Here is a 23,885-nt window from a genome sequence, read left to right as displayed (position 1 = left end):
GCACAACTTGGTTCTGAATGAATTATTTCTTCTTTGTAAAAAGTTGTTATTGACAATTCAGAGAAGATTATATTGCTAAAAATTTTTTTGCTTTGTCATATGCATAGGTGTTGAAACTGTGATATACATACAGTACAGTACAACTGGTTCAAATGGAAACTCAATTAAGGTATAATATGAGATTTGAGTGCACATGAAGGCCACAATAGTTTCTGATGGCATTTGAAGGTAGTAAACAGTCAAGGGATGCAGTCGAGCATTGCGGCACAGAAACACATCAGATTTAGTCTGCTGTGAGATTACCGTCTGAATCTATTTTCTGTTTTCATGATATGAATAGCATCCCAGCAAGCAATAGCGTCATTTCACCGTCTATGTTAACCATAGACCTCATATAGTCTGCATGAGTAACCCACTTCAGGCCAAAATAAACTTGAATGTGGTACATGTCGTTTTTGCCAGAATAGCTTGTGAGATTTTTTGTTTCATCTATTTATTTATTTATTTTATTTATTTGTGACCCTGGACCACAGAACCAGTCATATTGCTTGAGTATATTTGTAGCAAGCCAACATTTTTTATTTTTCTTTTATGCCAAAAATCATTAGGATATTATTTTAAAGATTATGTTCCACAAAGATATTTTGTAAATTTCCTATATAAAAAGTGTATTTATCATTAGTAATATGTGTTGCTAAGGACTTTATTTGCACACATTTAAAGGTGATTTTCTATATCCTAACAAAACACACTGTAAAAATGATTTGCTGCCTTAAATGTTTTTGTTGAATCAACTCAGATTTATAAGTCATGTCAACTTACTTTTATTTATCTTGACAAGAGATGAGTTGCTACAACTACAGATTAGTTGTTATAACTTATAAAATGAAGTTGACTTTTCAACTATATTTTAGTTGAAGCAATAAGCTTTCCATTGATGTATGCATTGTAAAAAAAAAAAAAAAAAAAAATCAAAATTTTTGTTGAATCAACTCAGATTTATAAGTCATGTCAACTTACTTTTATTTATCTTGACAAGAGATGAGTTGCTACAACTACAGATTAGTTGTTATAACTTATAAAATGAAGTTGACTTTTCAACTATATTTTAGTTGAAGCAATAAGCTTTCCATTGATGTATGCATTGTAAAAAAAAAAAAAAAAATCAAAATTTTTGTTGAATCAACTCAGATTTAAAAGTCATGTCAACTTACTATTATTTATCTTGACAAGAGCTTTCAGATGATGTATAAATCTCTAGTCCAGTGGTCCAGGGTTCACATTTTGGGCTAAATGTCTATTTTCACTGACAGCCCAAAATTCGTTTTAGTCTAGATGTCTGGGCTGTGCTTGGATGGCTATTAGGTGTCTTATAAATGCAAAATTGCTTGCTGGGGGGATGCTTCTCAGAAATGTAATGTATATTTCTTACATTCTTGTTTTTTATTGTACGTTCCATCATAATCCGCTGTGATTTAAGTCCATGGCATCAAGATGCAATATAAAGCAGACTGACTATAATCTGTGTAATATCCTACCGAGTCTCATCTAGATGCGTACAAATAGCCCGAAGTGTAAAAATCGTGCAATACATACGCCAAATTCCACTTTGGCGTGCATATGATACGCCCAGCCCAGTCTCACGAAATTTCATCAAGAAATTTTTTGATTCTTTTTTCGTGATATTATTAAAAAATTTCACGTTTTTTCGTGATTGTATAATGAATTCCTGTTTTCGTGTGATTATCACGTATTGGTTCCCTTTCAGTCGGTCACTACGACGTCACGTCGTGACCGACGAATTGGGAACCGCTTCGCGGGTGACCTATCTACTTCGAGAACTATCAGAAACGCCAATGAACTTGGCATGCAGGTATTTGCATAATGCCGGCGCCGCCCCGCCAGGTGCGTATATAAGGCGCAGGTGCATAATACCAAATCAGCTTTATTGCTTCGAAGCCGGCAGACATCTGCTCTCGAGAAGCTGTTTAAACTGATCTTTGTAGATCCCTGTTCTTTTGGAGGAAAAGGAAAAAATCTCAGATTGCTGCAGTTGGTTGGGCAAAGACACCTCAGCGGAGGCTCGCAGTGTTTTCTCCACCCTTTCTCTCTCTCTCTCTGTCTCTTTAGGACTTGAGTTCGAGTGAGTGCGTTGCCTCTCCCTGTGTGTTTCACCAGCTCGCACAAAAGAGTGATTTCCCTAAAAGAGCAGCACGTTTGAGCTTTGTGTCTTTTTAAAGACAGCCACTCATTCGTGTCACGGTCGGGTTCGTCTTTTTAAAGATGGAATTCCGTCCGTGCTCCGTTGCTGGATGCGGTGTGTTCATCGCTCCCCGGGATGGCCATGAGCGTTGTCTTTCATGTCTGGGGCTCCAGCACGCAGAGGCAGCGTTGCGTGATAGTTCATGCTCCGTCTGCGAGGGTATGACTATGATGGATTTGCGGAGACGGGTGTCGTTCCTCCGGCAACGGCCCCCGCCTTCCAAGTCTGGTGCTGCTAGGGGTGCAGTTACCAGACTTGCGAAGGATGATCTCCGTATAACGGTGCTGGGTCGGTCTGCTGGTTCGTCCAGTAGCTCCCAGCGCCCTGATCCGTTGCCAGCGGAGGTGCCGATGGAGACGAGCGGCCCGTGTTCTACGGTGTCCTCGCGCTCTGTCGAGCCTCCACCTGACGCGATGTCCACCGTAACGTCGGAGGGGGGGTTGTCACCCTCGGACGTCGATCCGGATCCGCTCCCGCCTTCGGGCCAGGTTGCGGGTTCTGCGTTCGACCCCGAGATGGCAGCCATGCTCGCTCGGGCGGCGGCGGCGGTCGGCTTGGAGTGGACTGAACCTCCCCCACCCGAACCGTCCCGCCTCGATGATTGGCACTTCGGGGGTGCCAGGGCTTCTCAGTCCACGCCCCCGGTGCCCTTCTTCCCCGAGGTGCATGAAGAGCTGACGCGGTCGTGGAAAACCCCGTTTTCCGCCCGGAACCGGCCGTTTCAGCCTTCTCCTCTCACTTCTCTCGAGGGTGGAGATGCCAGGGGGTATACTGGTATCCCGTCAGTGGAGCAGCCGGTCGCGATGCAGTTGTGTCCGGCCGGTGTCGCTTCCTCCTGGCGGGACCAGCCTACTCTCCCCTCACACGCTTGTAGGCATTCGTCCGCTCTAACCGGCGCTGCTTACAAAGCCTGTGGGGAGGCAGCTTCAGCCCTGCATGCCATGGCATTGCTGCAGGTTCACCAGGCTAAGGCTCTGAGGGATCTGCACGAGGGAGGTCACGATTCGGCGGAGTTTTCCGAGCTCCGTGCGGTTTCTGATCTGGCGCTTCGTGCGACCAAGGTCACCGCACGTGCCGTTGGTCGTGCGATGTCTACCCTGGTAGTTCAGGAACGACATCTCTGGCTGTGCCTGACGGACATGAAGGACGCTGATAAAAACCGGCTCTTGAATGCTCCGGTTTCCCAGGCCGGCCTGTTTGGCGAGACGGTCGATGAGTTTGCCCAGCAATTCTCCGCGGCCAAGAAGCAGACTGAGGCCATCGCTCAGATCATGCCACGTCGGAAGCGTCCTGCGCCTGGCCCATCCACGTCGGCGTCTCAGCCTGCTCCTCGCCGAGGGCGTCCTGCGGCGGCCGCCTCCGTTCCTCCCCGGGGCTCTTCTAAGAAGCGAGGAACCGGTCGTCAGCAGTCCGCCCCGCCTGCTCAGCCCGCTTCAAAGGGTGGAAAAGGAAGTCGAAGCGGCCCTGAGAGGGGCGACCTAGAGATGGAGAGGATCGCTCTTCGGGAGATGGTAAAGGCACCACTCCCCCCACCGGAGGAGGGCCGGTTGGGGAACCCTTTGTTTCATTTTTCTGTTCCCCGATTTTCCAGTCGGCACCCACACAGACACAGAAAGAGTGAATTCCACTTTCATCTCTAGGTCTTAAGATGAGCGCCGGAGACACGAGCGGGCTCATAACCCCCCCTTCGTTCTCCGACTCATCAGAGGAGTACGAGAGCGACGCACGGGCTCATAACCCCACCGCGCTCTCCAACTTCTCAGGCGGTAGGAGACAGCTACGGGCTCATAACCCATCGTCTTCCTCCTCCTTCGCCAGAGGGTGCATCGAGTGGTGTGAGGTGTCTTCAGCAGAGCCTCCCTTACTCAACCACCCAGCAACGGACTCAGGTGAGTGTTATCACACACAACACTGCTGTCGGTGCGGCCGTTACGCACACACCGGCGATCACCTCCGTTGCGCCCGCCGCGGGTACACCGATCGTGCCTTTAGTCCCCCTCGCACGGTATCTGGGGGCGTGGGAACAGCTTCCCAGCCCGTCGCGTTGGCTTTTACGCACGATTCGTCTCGGCTATGCGATCCAATTTGCCCGGCGTCCCCCCAAATTCTCCGGCGTTCGTTTCACTACGGTGAGAGCTGCCGATGCGCACGTCCTCCGTGCGGAGATCGCTGTCTTATTGGCGAAAGACGCGATCCAGCCGGTCCCTCCAGCCGAGATGAGGTCGGGGTTTTACAGCCCTTACTTTATTGTACCCAAGAAAAGCGGCGGCTTGCGACCGATCCTGGACCTGCGTTCGCTGAACCGTGCACTTCACAGACTGCCGTTCAAAATGCTGACGCCCAAACGCATATTTCCATGCATTCGTCCAAACGATTGGTTCGCATCTATCGACCTGAAGGACGCGTACTTCCACGTATCGATTCTCCCCCGGCACAGGCCGTTTCTCCGCTTTGCGTTCGAGGGGCGAGCATACCAGTACAAAGTCCTCCCATTCGGGCTCTCTCTGTCGCCCCGTGTATTCACCAAAGTAGTGGAGGGGGCTTTAAAACCCCTGAGAGAGAGAGGTGTGCGCATTCTCGCGTATTTGGACGATTGGCTAATAATAGCTCAAACACGTCAGACGCTGTGCGATCACAGAGATTTAACCTTAAAACACCTCGCTCGTTTGGGTCTTCGGGTCAACTGGGAAAAGAGCAAGCTTTGCCTCGTGCAGAGAATCTCTTTTCTCGGTATGGAACTGGACTCGATCGATTTGACAGCTCGTCTAACAGAAGCGCGTGTACAGTCGATTCTGACTTGCCTGAATACATTCAAGAGCAAGAGCGCGGTCCCGCTGAAACAATTTCAGAAGCTTTTGGGGCATATGGCAGCAGCCGCAGCTGTAACTCCGCTCGGACTGCTTCATATGCGACCGCTTCAGCATTGGCTTCACGATCTATTCCCGAGGAGAGCGTGGCTGCGCGGCATTCACCGTGTTATCATTACACCTGCGTGTCGTCGCACTTTCACTCCGTGGTTAGACCGTGCGTTTCTCCGAGCCGGTGTGCCTCTGAGACAGGTCTCCAGGCATGCAATAGTATGCACAGATGCTTCAGACACGGGGTGGGGGGCCCCGTACGATGGGCTTGCGGCTTCGGGGGTCTGGACGACACCCCAGCTGCATTGGCACATAAACTGCCGGGAAATGTGGGCTGTATATCTTGCGCTCGTCCGTTTCAGCAACGAGTTACGGGGCAAAGATGTATTAGTTCGAACAGACAACACTGCGACCGTGGCGTACATCAATCGTCAAGGCGGTTTACGCTCGCGTCACCTGTCGCATCTCGCCCGTCACCTCCTCACTTGGAGTCAGAAGAATTTGAGGTCTCTTCGTGCCATTTACATTCCGGGCACGCTCAATGTAGAGGCGGATGCGCTCTCTCGGGCTGCGCGTCCCGGGCGAATGGCGACTCCACCCCATAGCGGTTCAGCAGATTTGGAGACGTTTCGGCAAAGCGCAGATAGATCTGTTTGCTTCCCCAGAGACGACCCATTGTCGCCTGTTCTATTCACTAGCCGACGACTCGCTCGGCGTGGATGCATTGGCACACAGCTGGCCGCGAAACATGCGCAAATACGCGTTCCCTCCGGTGAGCCTCATTGCGCAAACCCTATGCAAGATCCGGGAGGACGAGGAGAGCGTGCTGTTAGTGGCACCATATTGGACAACCAGGAGTTGGTTTCCAGGACTCTCTCTCTTCGTGACAGCCCCTCCTTGGAAGATTCCCCTGAGGAAGGACCTTCTTTCTCAACAAGAGGGCACATTATGGCACCCGCGCCCCGACCTGTGGAACCTCCATGTGTGGTCTCTGGACGGGGCACGGAGGATTTGAGTGATTTACCGCAAGAGGTATTCAACACTATTGTGGCAGCGCGGGCGCCGTCTACGAGACAGGCTTACGCGCTTAAATGGAATCTGTTTGTCGACTGGTGTTCTTCCCAAAGTGAAAACCCCCGAGAATGCCCGATTAGTGTTGTGCTTTTGTATCTCCAGCATCGTTTGGAGAATAGGCTGTCAACATCCACTATTAAGGTCGATATCGCTGCGATATCAGCTCACCATTCACCCGTAAACGGTAGAACAGTGGGTCAGCACGACCTAGTCATTAGATTTCTCAGAGGCGCTCGAAGACTGAATCCTTCGCGTCCTCCCTCTATTCCTCCTTGGGACCTGTCCTTGGTGCTGAAATCACTCCAGGAAGCCCCATTCGAGCCTCTGCATAGTATGAGTGTTAAATGTCTTACTATGAAAACATTAACTCTCCTTGCTTTGGCTTCTGTTAAGAGGATAGGGGATATTCATGCATTTTCGGTCGATGAATCGTGCCTTCAGTTCGGGCCGGCTGCATCCAGCGTAACACTGAGACCCCGGCCCGGCTTTGTGCCCAAAGTTCCCACCACTCCTTTCAGAGATCAAGTGGTGAACCTCCAAGCGCTGCCTTTGGAGGAGGCAGACCCAGCCATGGCTTTGTTATGCCCTGTCCGTGCACTACGTGTGTATATAGACAGGACGCAAAGTTTTAGGACCTCAGATCAGCTCTTTGTTTGTTACGGTGGTCAGCAGAAAGGAAAAGCTGTCACCAAGCAGAGGATGTCCCATTGGATTGTGGATACTATAGCCCTTGCATATCAAAAGCAGAATGTGCCTTGTCCATTTAATTTACGTGCTCACTCTACACGCAGTGTGGCATCATCTTGGGCACTGGCTCGCGGTTCCTCGCTAACAGATATTTGTAGAGCTGCAGGCTGGGCGACACCTAATACGTTCACAAGATTCTATAGTGTTCGTGTCGAGCCGGTTTCCACTCGGGTTCTTTCTACTAACTAGTTAAGAATGCCGAGGGTTGGCTCGTGTGTCGGCTTGGAGCCTCTATTTTAGTGCTGTACAGTTGCACCAATATGGAAGGCCATCGGGGCAAAAACGTCACAAAAACTGTTTTTGCCTCTCCTCCACCGCCCTGATAGCTGGTGTTGCGGACCATCCGCTGTCAACCTATCACTGTTGTATTCTCTGTAAACTTGTGTAGGCTAGGCGTCCACATTTGTCCCCTACGTGGGGTTCATTTGTGTGTATAGTCCGTGGGGTTCTAATCCTCCACGTTTTTCCTTAGCAGAGCCTGCTCTGCACCTCTCAACATACCATGTATTGTTCAGAGACTTTTTTGAGCAACCTGTCGGTTGTTTCATATATTTTTATGTCATCCATTTAACCTTCTTAGGGGATGGCTTCCGCAGTGTTCTAGCTCCGCTCAGTTTAGATGCTTCCCCAGTTCGCTGCTTCACTATCGTGGGTTAAGGAACAGGTAGTGACCGGCCTTCTGCATTTTGCCTTAGGTTCCGCCCCTTTATGTGGAGGGCGGAGGGCTTTTGCAGGCACTGGAAGGGTTCAGCTGCAGTGGCGTTTTGGTAGGGATTCCCAATTCGTCGGTCACGACGTGACGTCGTAGTGACCGACTGAAAGGGAACGTCTCGGTTACGTATGTAACCCTCGTTCCCTGAAGGAAGGGAACGGAGACGTCACGTCCCGTCGCCACAGTTTGCTGTTCCATTGCTGTTTCAGGCCGGGCACTGTTGCTCGGCTTCTCAGCAATAATATAGCTGATTTGGTATTATGCACCTGCGCCTTATATACGCACCTGGCGGGGCGGCGCCGGCATTATGCAAATACCTGCATGCCAAGTTCATTGGCGTTTCTGATAGTTCTCGAAGTAGATAGGTCACCCGCGAAGCGGTTCCCAATTCGTCGGTCACGACGTGACGTCTCCGTTCCCTTCCTTCAGGGAACGAGGGTTACATACGTAACCGAGACGTTACTCAAATACTTTTAACTATTTTCAAACCATTGTCACTTCGGTTTAGGGTTAGATTTACATAAAATGACATACCCAAACCCAACTCTAACCCTAACGTCAGGCGACATATAAAAAAAGAAATCAGAAAAAATATTTTAAACCAATACATAAAGTGACATTCTAATGCAAGCACCGAATCTAACCCTAAACCGAAGTGACAATGGTTTGAAAATAGGAAAAAGCTATTGAGTAACCATACGTGATAATCACATGAATTTGTTATACGATCACGAAAAAACGAATAAAACAATTGCGTGACTATATCACGATACCTTGTGAGACTGGGTAGCAGCCGCCAGTCTTTCCCATTCATTTAAACGGTGCATCTTTTTTCTTTTTTTTTTAAACCATTTTCGCTTGGGTTTAGGGTCAGATTTGAGATTTGCTATAGGAGGTTATTTAAAATACAGGTTTCTCCATGCTTTTGTCTATATTTAAGCAATGGTCACTTGAAGTTGGGGTTAGAATTGGGGTTTGGGTTAGGATGCCATTTTATATAACAAAAAGTTCTAACCCTAAACTGTAAAAAATAGCAAAAATATTGAGAAACCAATAAATAAAACGACAAAAAAGATGTGCCGTTTGAGTGAACGGGAAGGAGTGGCATATCATATGCACGCCAAAGTGGAATTTGGCATATGTATTGCACAATTTTTCTGATCATCTTTGCTGTTTTCACAGGATCTCCTGGACACTTTAGTGATCAGAGTAGCAGAGCATCTTCACCACTTTTTGACAGCGGTTTGCATTTAAATGGCAACTCAAGCAACACGGTAAGTTCATTTAAGCATCATTTTGAGCATTGCTTTTTATTTATAATACTTGAAAATACTCCATATAACAGGATGAGATTTAAAAATACATCATTTTTAATCCAAGAGACTCTGAACGCTTGTGTTATTGCTTTCCTTTGATAAATGTTGTAAGTCGTTTTGGATAAAAGTGTCTGCTACTGTAAATGTAAATGTGAGTGCTGTTAGTTTGTAATGTTTGTTAAAGCTTTTGTTTATTGCTCATACTTGGTTAATGATTTGAACATATGAGGCTGACAAACATCCCTCACACTTCCTACAGAAAGTCCAGTTTAAGACTGTAGTTGTCAAAAGCCATGTTCACAATGATGATCCATTTTAGGTGCTTGTAGAGGTCGTGGATTTAAAGGATCCGCTGTCATTTCACACATCTGACCTTTCTAAGGGCCACAGCTATGCTTACTGCGAGACAGCTGTGAAAACAGCTTGACATCAGTTCAACAAACAGCAAAAGTTAGGCAGTCATCTAGCGTTATCACAGACTGATCTAGCGGAGATTTACTGGAGTTAATATGATGACACGATCTGACTGTATCTTACAGTCCGTTGCACGACAGCTGCAAATCTCTTTATTTCAAATGTGCAGTAATGCGACGCTCTGCTATCTGCATTCAGCCACATGAACACGCACCACAATGTGAGAGAGATCAGACATTCAAAGCTCAAAATGTCGACACGTCAAGATTCAAACACTGGATGAGAGAGAGACGACTATAAATAGAGCACAGCTCAAAAATCTTTCTGATGACGCTTAAGGACATTTTTACATTTTGTGCTTGACTGTGCAAAACTGGGATGTTGCTACAGTATATGGTTGCTAGGGTGTTTCTACAGTATGTGGTTGCTAGGGTGTTTTGAGAAGATACTCCCAGGTGTATGATGTTCTCCTTCAGTGTGTCTGTGAGATTTTTGGAGGGTTTTTAGCTAAAATAGTGAGATGATCTTCAAATCAGCACAGTTTGATCTTTGATATATCATAAAGAGTTGAAAAATATGTAGTAGGGGTAAACGGGGCACAAACTAACGCGGGGTTAATTGTAACACGACTACTTTATGTATTTCTACAGGGCCGAGCAATCTTTGCTTTTGGTCTTTTTCTCTTACTGTCAAAAGATCTCCTGTGAATTTGTAAAAAGTTTTGATGTGTTTTGCTTAAGATATTGAACAAAAAGTGTTTTGGAGGCATGAAAGTAAATTTCTTCATCTTAAGTTTTTGGGTTGTGTGTGTACAGCTTTTAAGAATTGGGTGTGTAAGTCACCCAATCCAACCTTATATTATATTAATCATTAATGTTGTTACCTAAAACATAACAACATTTTGAAACATGTCAGCAACTCCTTGTAACTGATAGAGGGGATTGAAAACAGCGGGGTTTTACACAGCGGGGTTAGTTGTCACACAGTGTTACAATTACGCCTCAATGACAATGAAATGAAAACAATGTAAATACTGTTAATCAAAGTGATAATGTTAATATAATATCAGGAGAAATAACTCACACATATGAGTTTTTATTTAATTTTGCAGCCCTTTCAAATAAATCTATTTATAGGCATTGATAGACGGATGGTTAGATGAAGGCTGATGGATGTATGAATGTGTGGATATCTATCTATTATAGGCAGATATATAAACAATATCCAGCTTTAGTATATAGACAGAATGTGTTTAAACTAATTTTTCTAGCAGGTGTTGCAACAAACCCTTTGTTTGTTACAATGAACCTCACCTATGGGGTAACGTTTGCACTCCTGTCACTTTCGGTGTAATTGCACGATAACGGTAGATCACACAAACAAACTTTAAGTGTTCATTTGTAGCAGATATGTGTGTTGATTATCTAAAAAATGATTCATTTAACTTAAAAAAATTTAAATAATAGATCAAAGCTAAAGAGTGTTTCATTGTGCCCCGCTTTTTAATACTGTAACCCTTTAAATAAGAAACATTGATGCTTTCTTTTTTAGTAAACACCTCAACATAATCTGTTATCTGTGATTATGTTATTTATCAGTTGTGTGTTGAGAAAGCTCTTTATAATGTAGGCCTTCAGATGAAATCCATTCTTTTCCAAGAGAAACAGTGATGAATATGGAAATGAGGCTTTTTCCCGAATGTATCTACACATTATTCATTATTAAACAGAAAGCACTGTATCCAATTACAGTAAACAAATGAGTTGTATTCCTCTATTGACTCTGTCTTTTCCAGCTGTAGACACACATTTGAGCCAAACTCTTGTTGATGCTGAGTCAACAATACTTGCGTTTTTTTTCAAATTAGTTTTTTTTCCTAGTTCTCTTTGAGCGGCTGAGCGTTTTTCCCGCAGGTGATTTGAATTCTTCGGCTCATCTTGCCCTCCAGGGTGCTGTGACATTGAGCTGACTGACAGCGTTTTGCTTTCATCACGTTTGTGCCACAAGTGGTGTGTTGGTGGTTTAGCTTTAATTCATTTACATGCCCTTCGATAATTAGAGTCGTGGCTCTTTTTGATAATAATAATACCTGGAGGGAGAGCTGTCAGATGCACTGCTACTGCAGTCTATTGTGTCATTGATATTAATTGAACATCTGTATTCCACCCACCACCCTGCTGAAAATAAACCGGCTTTCAGTTTAATGTAGAAATCTTTATTTATTTAAGATATTAATATGAAGTATTGATCTTTTTAAGGTTATAATAAGGTTCCACTATCTAACTCTTTCCAGCGCCAGCTTTTTTATAATTTTCACAAAAGTTTAATGCCTTCCAGAAAATTTTCTTCTTTAAATAAACATACAATATATGAAATGAAAGAACAGACCCTCTGCTTTAAAAAAAATGTATCTTCATTTGTTCTCTTTTTATCACCTCTCAAATATGGGTAGGTTTCTTTAAAAATACAAAATTTTGAGCAAAAAGGTGAGATAATTACATTTTTGTGAGGGATTTTTGTTAGAGATCAGATTCAGAACGATGATCAAAACATACACGTAGTTTGAACTGTTTGGTCTAAGGGGTTGCTTCCGGGTTTTATAAGTTGGGTAGGAGCGCCATCTGGTGGATAAAAACGAAAATATGGATTGCCGGAAAAACTCGTCATTGGCAGGGAAGCAATTCCTCTTAATTGACGAGTTATCTCATCAATGGCGGGGAAAGAGTTAATAATCTTATCTGATGTTAATTTTAACATTTACTAATACATATTTAAAATCAAAAGTTGTATCTGGTAGCATTAGTTTATAGATTAGTTAACGGAATAGTTGTAAAGTAGAAAATTTTACATTTTCTTATATCTTGCTGTTCATAGTTTTGTAATGGCATTAGTATTGTATAACTTAGTATATGTTAATATATGTACTGTAAGAAGTGAAATAATACATTTGTGAGAGAAAACGATTAATATTTTGTGCATACACTGAAAAAATGATTCAGTCATTTTACTATTTTTTTTAAGGTAAGCGGTTGCAATTAAGCTACATTTAAAGAAAAGTTATTTGTTTTGTTTTGTATTTCAATTATTTTTTCTTTTTTTGTTTAAATGTAGCTTAAATAAACTGATTGCGACCACTTACCTTAAAAAAAATTCAAAGCTATGAAGGATAATTTAATTTAACTCTAAATGTGTTTGGCTGGAGAAAGGAAGTCAAATACACATAGGGTGGCATTAAAGCAAATAAATTATGGAGTAATTTTCAGTTTCTGGTGAACTATTCCTTTAATGGACTAACATGAACCAACTAATGTATTGACTTACATTAACAAAGATTAAGAAATGCTTTGGTCATACTCGTTATTATTGTAAACTATTGAATTATCTTATGCTATAAAGTGTTGTCTGTTTATAATTTACTTTTTTATAAAGTAGATTGTTTAACAACAGTATTTGTGTTGCTGTGATATAGAAAGTGAATTCAGTATTGATATGGACTGTTGGAGATCGTAGTATGTTGACAGCCTTCAGATAAAACCAAAGACCTGGAGTTTGGCTCTATCAGCGTGATCCGTCCAGACACATGGGTGATATTTTATTGCCTGTCATATCAGGACTCTTGCAGCACATGAAAGTCAAATCAGGTTTTTAATTATCCAGCCTCGGTCCGTACAACAGAGCCGTGTGAAGAATATCACTCCAGGAAGTGTTGGGATGTAATTGGTAAAACTTTCAAGTTTTCATTTCAGTCAAAAAATCCTCTCAGATATCTCATTAATGCCCCGAGCACACGTTTCTTTTGTGCTAAAACTTTGGAAGAACCACATGAAGCTTTTTTGCATTAAGTAGTTTTGTCTTATCAGTTCATTGCTTAAAGCTGAAGTATGTTGCAATGCATTGCAAAACCAACAGTGATGGAAATGAGTGCAGATTGACTGTGCAAAATTTGTGAAGTGGTTGCTTGGTTTGATTTTTTTGACTTTGAAGAGTATTAGCACACCTTTTCTCAACAGGACACATGGTTCATCATTCAAAGCCCAAAGTGATTCAGTTTAATGCTTACAATAAAATATTTGTTTTATATGACCAACAACATACATTGTATTACTAGTGAAGGTTAACACCTCAAACCATCCATTCTGTCCATCAAGAGAGAGTTTTTACATCCAACTACTTTGAACTTGAACTTAAATTATTAATTGATTTTGGACTGAGGGCTTTTATTGATTCCTTTCGACTGGCAGCTTCACTTCACTGTATAAATTCCCACTGAATACCATTGTTTAAAAAAAGATATTTCAACCCCAAACTCTCGTCATTGGTTGAGCCAAATGTTGACAGTGTTCTCAGTTTCAAACATATGACCTAAACTGACTAGTTTAATGATCTTTCAGTTGAGATACAAAGTCAAGACCTACTAATGACCTATAGTTACTCTAAAAAATAAACAGGGTTGTGAGAAAGTGAAAGCAAATAAATGAAAAGTTTTCACTTGGTTAACTTTAATTACCGTCTGTTCAAATAAACATGAGGTGAGCTAATAAACTGAAGCACTGTAGATTAACTTTAGATTTAAGATCAGAAATCGTGATCCTCATGGTAAGCGTTCTCTTAACAGTCCTGCATTGTTTTGAAGGAGGTATTTTGAGATTGATTTCAAAAGAGCAGATTAACTTGGCGTTTAGGGGCTTCGTTGAATATGTATTTCTGTGAGTGAATCGCTCCTGTCATGCACAATATTATGGTAATGCTGATATGACTTACAGGATTTCCCAGCTAAAGTGAGCAATGTGCATTGAGTATCAAAGTGACGTGCATGTTAAAACTATAAACTGGGTGCTAAACCAGATATAATTTATTAATATACAGGCCTTGTTTACTTGTGAAATGATGATTCTAGACACGTTCATCTGTTTTAGACTTTTATACTACTTCTGCAATGACTAAGTTCTTAAATCATTTAAATATGCATAAAAATGTCATGTATTTAAGGCTACTGTAACCCTCATTCATTTGTAAAATAGCACAGCAGTTATATCTATCTGAGAAAAAGCCTCACGCTGCCGATACTTTCCTGTGACACGGCTGTTATGAAGTATACCTCAATGATCAAAGAGCAGAAGATCGGTACAGAAATGAAATGTTTCTCCTCTGACCTCTCACACTTTCTCTCTCTCTCTCTTTCTTGCTCTCATTTATGCCATCCAGGCCCCGTCGTCACCCTGTTCACCTTCGGATAATGAACCAAAGTATGAGAAGCGCTGGCTCGATGCCGTCACCCTCCCTCTGTTCATGGCCCGAATCTCCAGACGCAAAGCTGGAACCGACAAATTACGGTACGTTAATCCTTCTCGACGGTGCTGGTGGTGCGAGGTGTCCCACACGCTCGGCCGACTGTTGGTTTTGCAAGCATTTTTCATTTAGGTGAGAGGATGTTAAATCCAATATCTATGCATAGACATGCAGCGGCTAGAAAGGTCAGCCATGCGGTTACCACCGAGAGGAGCGCAGATCGACAAACAAGTGCTTTTAACTTTAGCCGGCTGGGAAAGCAGAAAAATCTTGAAGTTCGTGACTTTTAGGGCCATTCGGTTTGCTGGCCGCCAGAAATCTATCAAATATCCACATTAAAAGTTAAAGCTCTGAACAGTTTCATGAAATAATTTACACGTTTTGTTGTTGGCTTCGGGTATCTCCAAACGAGCAAGCTGTTGTTACTTATCGTGTTTTCTTTCCTCATCTTGTTTTCTAAGACTTCATCTGATCTGTATGTATGCCAGTGGCCAATGAAAACTCAACTCTTCAGATGAATAGATTTTTCATTGTGCGCGTCAATCACACAGGCACTTCTGGATATCAAAGCGTTTGGCTACAGTCTGCTGGTAGTTCAAGCAGAACATTACATTCTTCAGGCAATTTCAGTCTGAAAAAGGCCAAGCGCTCAACGGCTGATGTCACACATGGTTGGCATTAATTGAAACGATGGCATTTATTGAATTTCTGTATTTAAAAAGTTCAATGGTGTGAAGAATCTCCAGTGCTGAAACGGAGTAATGCTTGGTTTTTATCTATTTGATATCACTTATTCGGTCCACCACCATGTTGATTCTAAACTGAGGAGGTTTGGATATCCAATCCTATTGTTTTGTATCAGGATGCTGCTCATTCAGCCATCAAAACACAGAAAATACATCATTTTACAAATTTTCACATGCAAAGAACCTCAGATATCATGGATTGTTAAATTGAGAAGGGGAATATGACCTAATTTGAGATTTTCAATAGCGCATTGTGTACATAAAATCTGTTTTGGATATTAGCTTGTTAGCACTAATTTCTCGTATTGTAAGCATGTTTACTTTTCTTTAAAACATCAATATAGTGGAACAATACAATATAAAATACAATACAGACAACAACTAAGTCTCCAGTTTCTATAGATCATAAGAGTATGTCTCATGTTTTTTCAAGACTTAATAACGTTTGATTGACTTTATAATCAGTTATGGGGATAATGCAAGTAACAAGTAACGTGCATTACGTAAGGAATAATTGACGACGGGCCATTGAATTATAAGAAAATAGTACACACCAAGGTGGTAATGCGGCACGACGCGAAGCAGAATTATTTTCAAATAATTCAAAGGACCGGAGTCAATTATTCCGCTTATACCACGGTTACCACAAACATTGCTCTGGTGCCTATTTTTAAGACATTTGAAAAATTAGGTGTGCGGTTTACAGAAAAATAATCAACACCCATAGAACATTTCTCAGCCAATCAGAATGCAGCATTCAACAGACCCGTGGTATAAATAATAATATTACTTTATTGAAGTAACGAGTGAAGTAACGCATTACTTTATAAATGCACACATTAATATTTGAGTTGCTTTTTAAAAAAAGTAGTGCAAGTTACTTTACTACGGAGCCCCTAAGAGGACATGGAGCAAAAATCAAATAAAGTTTAGTTTCACATGCGCACGCAATAAAAATTTCGTAAAAAAAATTTCTGCACATGAAGATAGTTTCACGTGGGCACCCGATAGATTCACGTGCGTACGCGAAAGTTTTACGTGAGCATGCGAAACTAAACTTTAAAAAAAATTCTGCACATGGCTTCGCGTGAGCACATGAAACTAAACTTTAATTTTTTTTTACTCCAATGTCACCTTAGGGGCTCTGTACTTTTCAGTTTAATTAATTTGATTTAAAAAATAATAATGTACTGAATTAAAATGAACATAGTCACATAGAATTATGCACACTATGCGTGCGCACTGGAGCGGGAATAGTTTGAGTCAAAAACAGAGATGGCAGGCCATTTTTGTGATGGAAATATGCAATTTCTGAATGCAAAACTTCTCAGTTATAAAAAACATCTGCAATGCCTGAAAGAGGTCAAGCCTCAGCCAAATAAGAAAAAGTAACACAAAAGTAACTTAAAAGTAACACAGGCATTACTTTTTATGAAAGGTAACTAAGTAATGCAATTAGTTACTTTTTTGGGGAGTAACTTAATTTTGTAATGCATTACTGTTAAAAGTAATTTTCCCCAACACTGGAGGTAAAACCCATATGAACCCCTAAAGTTGTGTACAAATGTTATTTAGTTTGAAATTAATCCTGCTTTTGTTGATTCGGTCAATGTGCTTAAAACACATTTTAACATATTCATGCATTGCATTTTTGTAAACTGTATGAATTTGAGATATGTACTTACTGTAGTTGTAGGACTATATTTGTTTTTTAAAGAAAAGTAAGCATGGGCACAACATTAGAAATGAATGATTAGCCAATAGGCTAATAACAAAACAGATTTTATGTACACATTGCGCTGCTCTTATCTCAAAATTAGGTCATATGTACTTTCTCATTTTAACAATCCACTTTTCTAATGTTTTTCTGTCCTGTGGAAATTGTTATAATGATGTATATTCTGTGTTTTGATGGCTGATTGACCAGAATCATGATACAAAACAATAAGTGCATGCTCTCCATCCCTTCAGCCTCGGTTTGAAATCAACATGACGGCGGACCGAATTATCCATATAAGATTAATGCAATACATACTGTGCAGTATCTATAGAGACGCTATGCTTTGTATTGACAGCTAAACTTAATGCAATCAAAATATTTATGACTGACTTCAGTTTTGCCTTCTGGTGCTGTGTGTCATTGTATTTCATACGTGACGCTGTAGATGCTGCACATAGATCAAACCAGCAGAAGTTCAATCTATATCTCAGATGCCGCAATAATAAATGATAGCCTGCTCATCCATCACATAGGATGATGTGTTCTGATGGTCACACTTTCTGTTGAACACAACTGACTGCTATCATTATAAAGTCAGCCTAGAAAATTACAGTGATTTTCATCTGCTCTTCAAACACACGCTGAAATGAAATGTCAAGTCATCCTGTTATATACAGTATATACACAACTAGTGATGGTAGAGCGTCCATGACATCAGTTACCTTTTAACAAAAACAGATTTCATTCTCGAAATTCATATTGATACCCGTCACATTTAAACACAGAGCAATAAACAGGTGCACTGTGAGATTTATACAGTTTGATTTTTATTGCATGATTTATGATATTCATCAGTAATGTTGAGGAATTCATACAGTACAGATTATCATCTGTAGGATGATTCTGTACTTATTGATTTACTTTCTATTCTTGTAATAAATCATGAACCTCAGATGTTTAATGTATTTCATCAAAAACAGAATAAACCTGCATGACAGTAAAGAGGGTTTTGGGGGGAAGTTTGTCTATTTCTGTATATATCTTGCATTATAAACTTAAAATTATGTCTTTGGCACACTGAGAAAAACCATAAGAGGATCAGTGATTACTTTATATTCAAAATACTACCCTATCAGAATCAACATACAGTAGTAGTATCTCAAACTTACATATACTGTATGTACCTAAATGGTAGGATCTTTTAAAAGGTGCCATCCCAGTGATAACTTTTTTATCTTTTCCCTGACAGTCTATGTATATATGGTGCTTACTTGTTTTTGTTTTTTAATAGTTTGGGAAACAGTATGCAACAATCAAACTGTGCTACGTACGCTAGGGGAGAGCAGGGGCGAAAGTACCACTTTTTAGCTAAAGGTGACATTTCACAAGACTTTTTTAAGATGTCAAATAAATATTTGGTCTCCCCAGAGTACGTATGTGAAGTTTTAGCTCAAAATACCCTATAGATAATTTATTATAACACGTTAAAATTGCAACTTTGTAGGTGCGGTATCATCCCCTTCTGACATCAAAAGAGGAGCCAGATTTCAATGACCTATTTTTTACATGCTTGCAGAGAATGGTTTACCGAAACTAAGTTACTGGGTTGATCTTTTTCACATTTTCTATGTTGATAAAAGCACTGGGGACCCAATTATAGCACTTAAACATGCAAAATGCTGATCATTATATGGTGTGCCCCCTTTAATAATGTTTTAGTCAGAGATATATTTTTGCAGTGGTCAATAACTCACAAGTGTTGTCTATGAATACCAGATGTAATTTTGAACAAATGTAAAAGGACTTCAGTATAATTTCACTTTGAACATAAGTAGCGCATTGTTGCCTTTGATTTCTTTAGCTTGGACGTAGTAACACACAGGTGGATCAAAAGTAACAAAACAAAGCAAGATAGATGTTTGTGTTACATTGGTTTTTTAGTAAATATACACGACTATGACTACCCAGTCTCACAAAGTTTCGTGATATAGTCACGTATTTTTTTGATTCTTTTTTCGTGCTATTATCACGAAATTTCGTGTTTTTTCGTAGTCGTATAACGAATTCCTGTTTTCGTGTGATTATCACGTATTGGTTACTCGACTGTTTTTTCCTATTTTTAAACCATTGTCGCTTCGGTTTAGGGTTAGATTTGGTGCTTGCATTAGAATGTCACTTAATATATTGATCTACACTATTTTTCCTGATTTATTTTTTTATATGTCGCCTGGCGTTAGGGTTAGAGTTGGGTTTGGTTAGGGATGTCATTTTATGTAAATCTAACCCTAAACCGAAGCGACAATGGTAAGAAAATAGGACAAAACAGTCGAGTAACCAATACGTGATAATCACACGAAAACAGGAATTCGTTATACGACTACGAAAAAACACGAAATTTCGTGATAATAGCACGAAAAAAGAATCAAAAAAATACGTGACTATATAACGAAATTTCGTGAGACTGGGCTGACTATGACCTTGTTTATATGCTGCAAACAGATTTTGTTGTTTATCTTAAAAAAAATGAAATTACATTTTCATTTTAAATTTCAGTTTTATCAAATGTTTTAAAAGCAACCCGAAAGTACAAACTTGTTGAGAATAATTTTTTTAACAGTTTGAACACTAAAATTAAATTAAATTAAATTAAATTATATACATTTTCAACATAATTCAACAGTATAAGCGGAAGAAGAGGAGTAACAAGTGTTACCTGACAGGATCTCCTCACATTTAAACCCGATTTAATTTTATTTTGAAAAACTCTGAAAAGTGAAAATTCAGAATGTTGTTACAGCACTAAATAACCTCTAAATTGATCAGTACTGTAACACATGAAACCAGAAATACAGCATGTTATAAGAAAAAAAATACAGCTTAAGGACTTTACTTATCATGGTTGAAAACAGATTTCTGGACCTACACTTGGAAAACGATTATGAAGTAACGCAATATTTGTCAGCTCTGTCAAGGGTTGCGTGCTAAAGATGCTGTCATAGTTTGGAATGCAATGCCCCGGTTCTCCCATATTGTACACTGTTAGAAATTACCAGCATTTTACAATCATTAACAGTGTTATTTTACCATAACTTGTTGTAATTAAGTTTCCCTGTAATATCCCAATGAATACATGTGAAAACTATAGTATCCTTGGATTTTACAGCATTTAACTCTTATTTTACAGTAAAATCTTGCAATCTAAAACCTGCTGTTATATCACAAAAAGGTCTGTAATATCATAGCAACACAGTAAAAAAATTAAGGGTTTCACAGCATTAAACTGTATTATTACAGTGAAATATTGTATTGAAATATGCCCTGGGAAGTCACATGACATAACCGAACTGTTTTGAACCATAGACTGTATAAAAACATGGACGTAGTCTGACTTATTAAAATAAATATGGAATCAGAAAAATATAAATTTATTTTAAAAAATATGGCACGTTAATGTAGATGAACCCAGCTAATAGAAAAAAGTTCTAAGAACGTTCCCTGAAAGTTCCCAAGGTTCCCAAAAACGTTTTGCCAACGTAAAAAGTGTCCAGTTTTCTTGACGTTCTAAGAACATTTTTGTGTTGTCTGAACGTTAGAGGAATGTTACATTTTACATTTTTAAACGTTATGACAATGTCATGTTTTAATGTTCACACAATGTTTAAAACCACAACTGTTTATTATATTGACTTGTTTGATTGTTATGTAAATGATAGAGAAACATTGCATTTTATTATTTTATAAAACATTATTTCTGAAAGTTCAGTAAATATATTGCTGTAGAAAACACAATTCACTTATTAGGTTTAGATGTTGATGTTTTGTTTCATTTATAGTCATCGTTATTGTGATTAGTGTTTGTTTTAGTTGGACTCTTGACCCTTGACTCTTTGCTTGCTAGTTTTTTCCCTGGTTGTGTTAACTTTGTGTTAATACACCACATTTGTTATGAACATGTAAAGTTAACATTGTAATTCTGAGGTGGTTGGTACATAATGGTAAAGATCATCACCTAATTAATTTACTAATCAAAAGTTTATTTTCTGTCAATAATGTAAATGAGATCCAGTGCTTTAACAGCAGTTTGTCATTAAGGAGTTTTAGAAACTTTGGACAAAAATATCCGCTGTGTGACTGGGACGCACAAACATCAAGAATCAGACTATGAATCTCAACCATGGTGACAATAAAATTGTAAAATTTGCCTTGTTGTAATGATGTACAGCAAAAGATTGGAATTCCCCAGTAATGTATTGTAATATCACAGTAATTGCTTTCCCATTGAAGCTGTGAAGTTACAGTATACAGTTGTGCTTTTACATCAATGCATTGTATTATCACAGATATAACATTACAGTAAATTGCTGTGAGTATATTTCACAGTATATTGCTGTAATCCTTGCTGTGAAAGTCATGCAAAATTTATCCAATTATTTATTGTGAATTTACAACGAAAAAATTTGCAGTGTACACTGTTTTCAGGATTTCACTGTCAGATGTTATTATATTGTACATAACAACATAGTTTGCGGGCAATCCAAACAAATGTTGTTATGTACAATATAATAACAGTATGTAACAATAATAGTACAGTACATTGTAACAGTACACTTGACACTTGACTTTAATGTTGCATGTTTAGTTAGTGAGTGAGATATTTATTATAATCTTTTGTTGTGTATAAATGACTTACTATAAGCAGTCAAATCAAATAATGAGCTAAGCAGACTTTACATTATGCTTGATATTATAGACTTTATTTATTATTTCAAATGTACAAGTGAGCATTGTTTTGTAAGATACATGTGACAGAAGTTGCAGCTCATCTGCAAATTTGGTATGATCAGCATGTTTGAAAGTCATTCTGAATATTTCTCATTTTACCTTTATTGTTCTGTGAAAATATAATGACTTCATTTTCTCTTATCTTCCACCAGATCGAGCAGTTTTGAAGTCGTTGCCTTAGACGGAGTTTGTTCCCACAATCTGCAATTTTGCACTGCGGCAGAAAGCTCAGATTGGCTTCAAGCAATATCAACCAATATCAATGATTTGACCCACGAGAGCGTAAGTAACCTGCATCACTGTATGTGCAGATTAGTGCATGAGAGAAATGACATTTATTCATTGACATATTTGCACTGAATGTGCTGGACTGTTGAGGCAGACCTGAAATATAACTATGCAATTAAGATGCTAATGTGATATATAGTAGACTGATTTTATGTATTTATTCATTCATTCATGTATGCATTTATATCTCCGTCTTGATTTTTGAGGTGAAATACGCACAGGTTATTTCTTGACAATGTTCATGAGAATGTCGGTACTCCCAGATCTCACTAATAATAGATTTTCTTTCCTACGAAACTGAAGCAGAGCAGTCTGCTCGGCCTTGGACCCGATTCACAAGTTTGCCGTTTCAGAACCAAGCACTTGGCAAGAATGTTGCCTAATGATCTCATTTCCTGTGCGTTGTCTTAATTACAGCGCTGATGATCCAATGGGCTTTTTCTGCAGCAGACTAAATGACTGCCGCACAGCTGCGTGCTTTACGTGCAATTACTGCGCTTGCGTCACATAATGACGACCGCAGAGATTCTGATTGCTAAAAGTCCAATTAGCAGCTGATTGTGTGTGTGAGAGTGGCAGCGGATCTGTTATTGTGGTGACCTATAACCTATAAATAGATGGAGGCGCACACGCTTGAACGGTGAGGATGATGGGGAGATGGATGTTGTTTGACACATTCTGACCCGGGAGCTGATAAAGCCGTTCTTACTGTGATATACGGCAATGCTGTCAGTCACTGTTGATATACTTTTAGTACCATATTGTTGTGCATTTTATTATTTGACAAATCATTGTTACCGCAGAATAGATGAAAATAGTTGGTTGCATATTAAAAAATGCAAGAAAACATGACGATCTTATACAGTATGTTCATATTTTAAAGTATGCATTATTTTGTTTCAGATTAAAACGGCAAACAAATACTGTTCTCCTGATGATCAGGTTAGTCATTTTCACTCTGGTATAATCTGTGTCATATCATGGTTTTATTATTAATGGATGAGTTATGTCATATTTAAGACAATCAATATCTCATTGTAGTCATTTGAATAACTTCAGACAAAATTATGAAAAAATTCATAAGCAGCAGAGAAAATTCGATGACATATTGACTTTAAGAGAAATCTGTTCCTGGCAGAAGAAACTTGTCTATGTGTACTGAACAAACACAAGTGTGAATTCATTGATTTTCTGTTTCTACTGCAGATCGTCCATATGGGTTGGGTTTGTGAACATCTCCAGGGGAGCGACGTGGATCACATTCACAGCTGTAGGTTTCTGGCGTTGAGAGGCGGCTCACTGCTCATCTTTAGAAATCCTCCTGTAAGCTCATAGACGTTGAGAAACATTCAAACTCTTTCATTAATGAAAAATGTACCCGTGCTGCAAAATGAGTCAGAATGCGTCTACTTTTGAGCTACAGGCAAAAGAAAGTACAAATACAAGTACGATTTTGGTCTAATTTTTTTTATAAAAAAAGAAGTACATTAACTCTTTCACCGCCAGCGTTTTTTTAAAAAGTTGCCAGCCAGCGCCAGCGTTTTTCATGATTTTCACCAAAGTTTAATGCCTTCCAGAAAATGTTCTTCTTTAAATATATAAACATACAATATACCAATTGAAAGAACAGACCCTCTGCTTTCAAACCAAAAACCCGTTTCATCCTACCTTCAGTA

At 40.0% G+C, this 23,885-nt stretch overlaps 1 protein-coding gene across 1 annotated transcript in view; it reads left to right on the top strand.

Moving 5' to 3' along the window:
* The window catches only part of sntg2 (syntrophin, gamma 2), a 59,461-nt gene that overhangs the window by 17,512 nt on the left and 18,064 nt on the right, over positions 1 to 23,885 (top strand). Inside the window, exons 10-14 of the mRNA XM_055172744.2 lie at positions 8,837 to 8,928; positions 14,590 to 14,717; positions 22,074 to 22,203; positions 23,113 to 23,151; positions 23,416 to 23,532. Of these exons, the coding sequence (XP_055028719.2) occupies positions 8,837 to 8,928; positions 14,590 to 14,717; positions 22,074 to 22,203; positions 23,113 to 23,151; positions 23,416 to 23,532 (506 nt within the window). The remainder of the gene's footprint in view (positions 1 to 8,836; positions 8,929 to 14,589; positions 14,718 to 22,073; positions 22,204 to 23,112; positions 23,152 to 23,415; positions 23,533 to 23,885) is intronic.

The sequence above is a fragment of the Misgurnus anguillicaudatus genome, chromosome 7, assembly GCF_027580225.2.
Source record: "Misgurnus anguillicaudatus chromosome 7, ASM2758022v2, whole genome shotgun sequence".
Classification (NCBI taxonomy): domain Eukaryota; kingdom Metazoa; phylum Chordata; class Actinopteri; order Cypriniformes; family Cobitidae; genus Misgurnus; species Misgurnus anguillicaudatus.
This window is presented reverse-complemented; position numbering and strand designations above follow the sequence as displayed.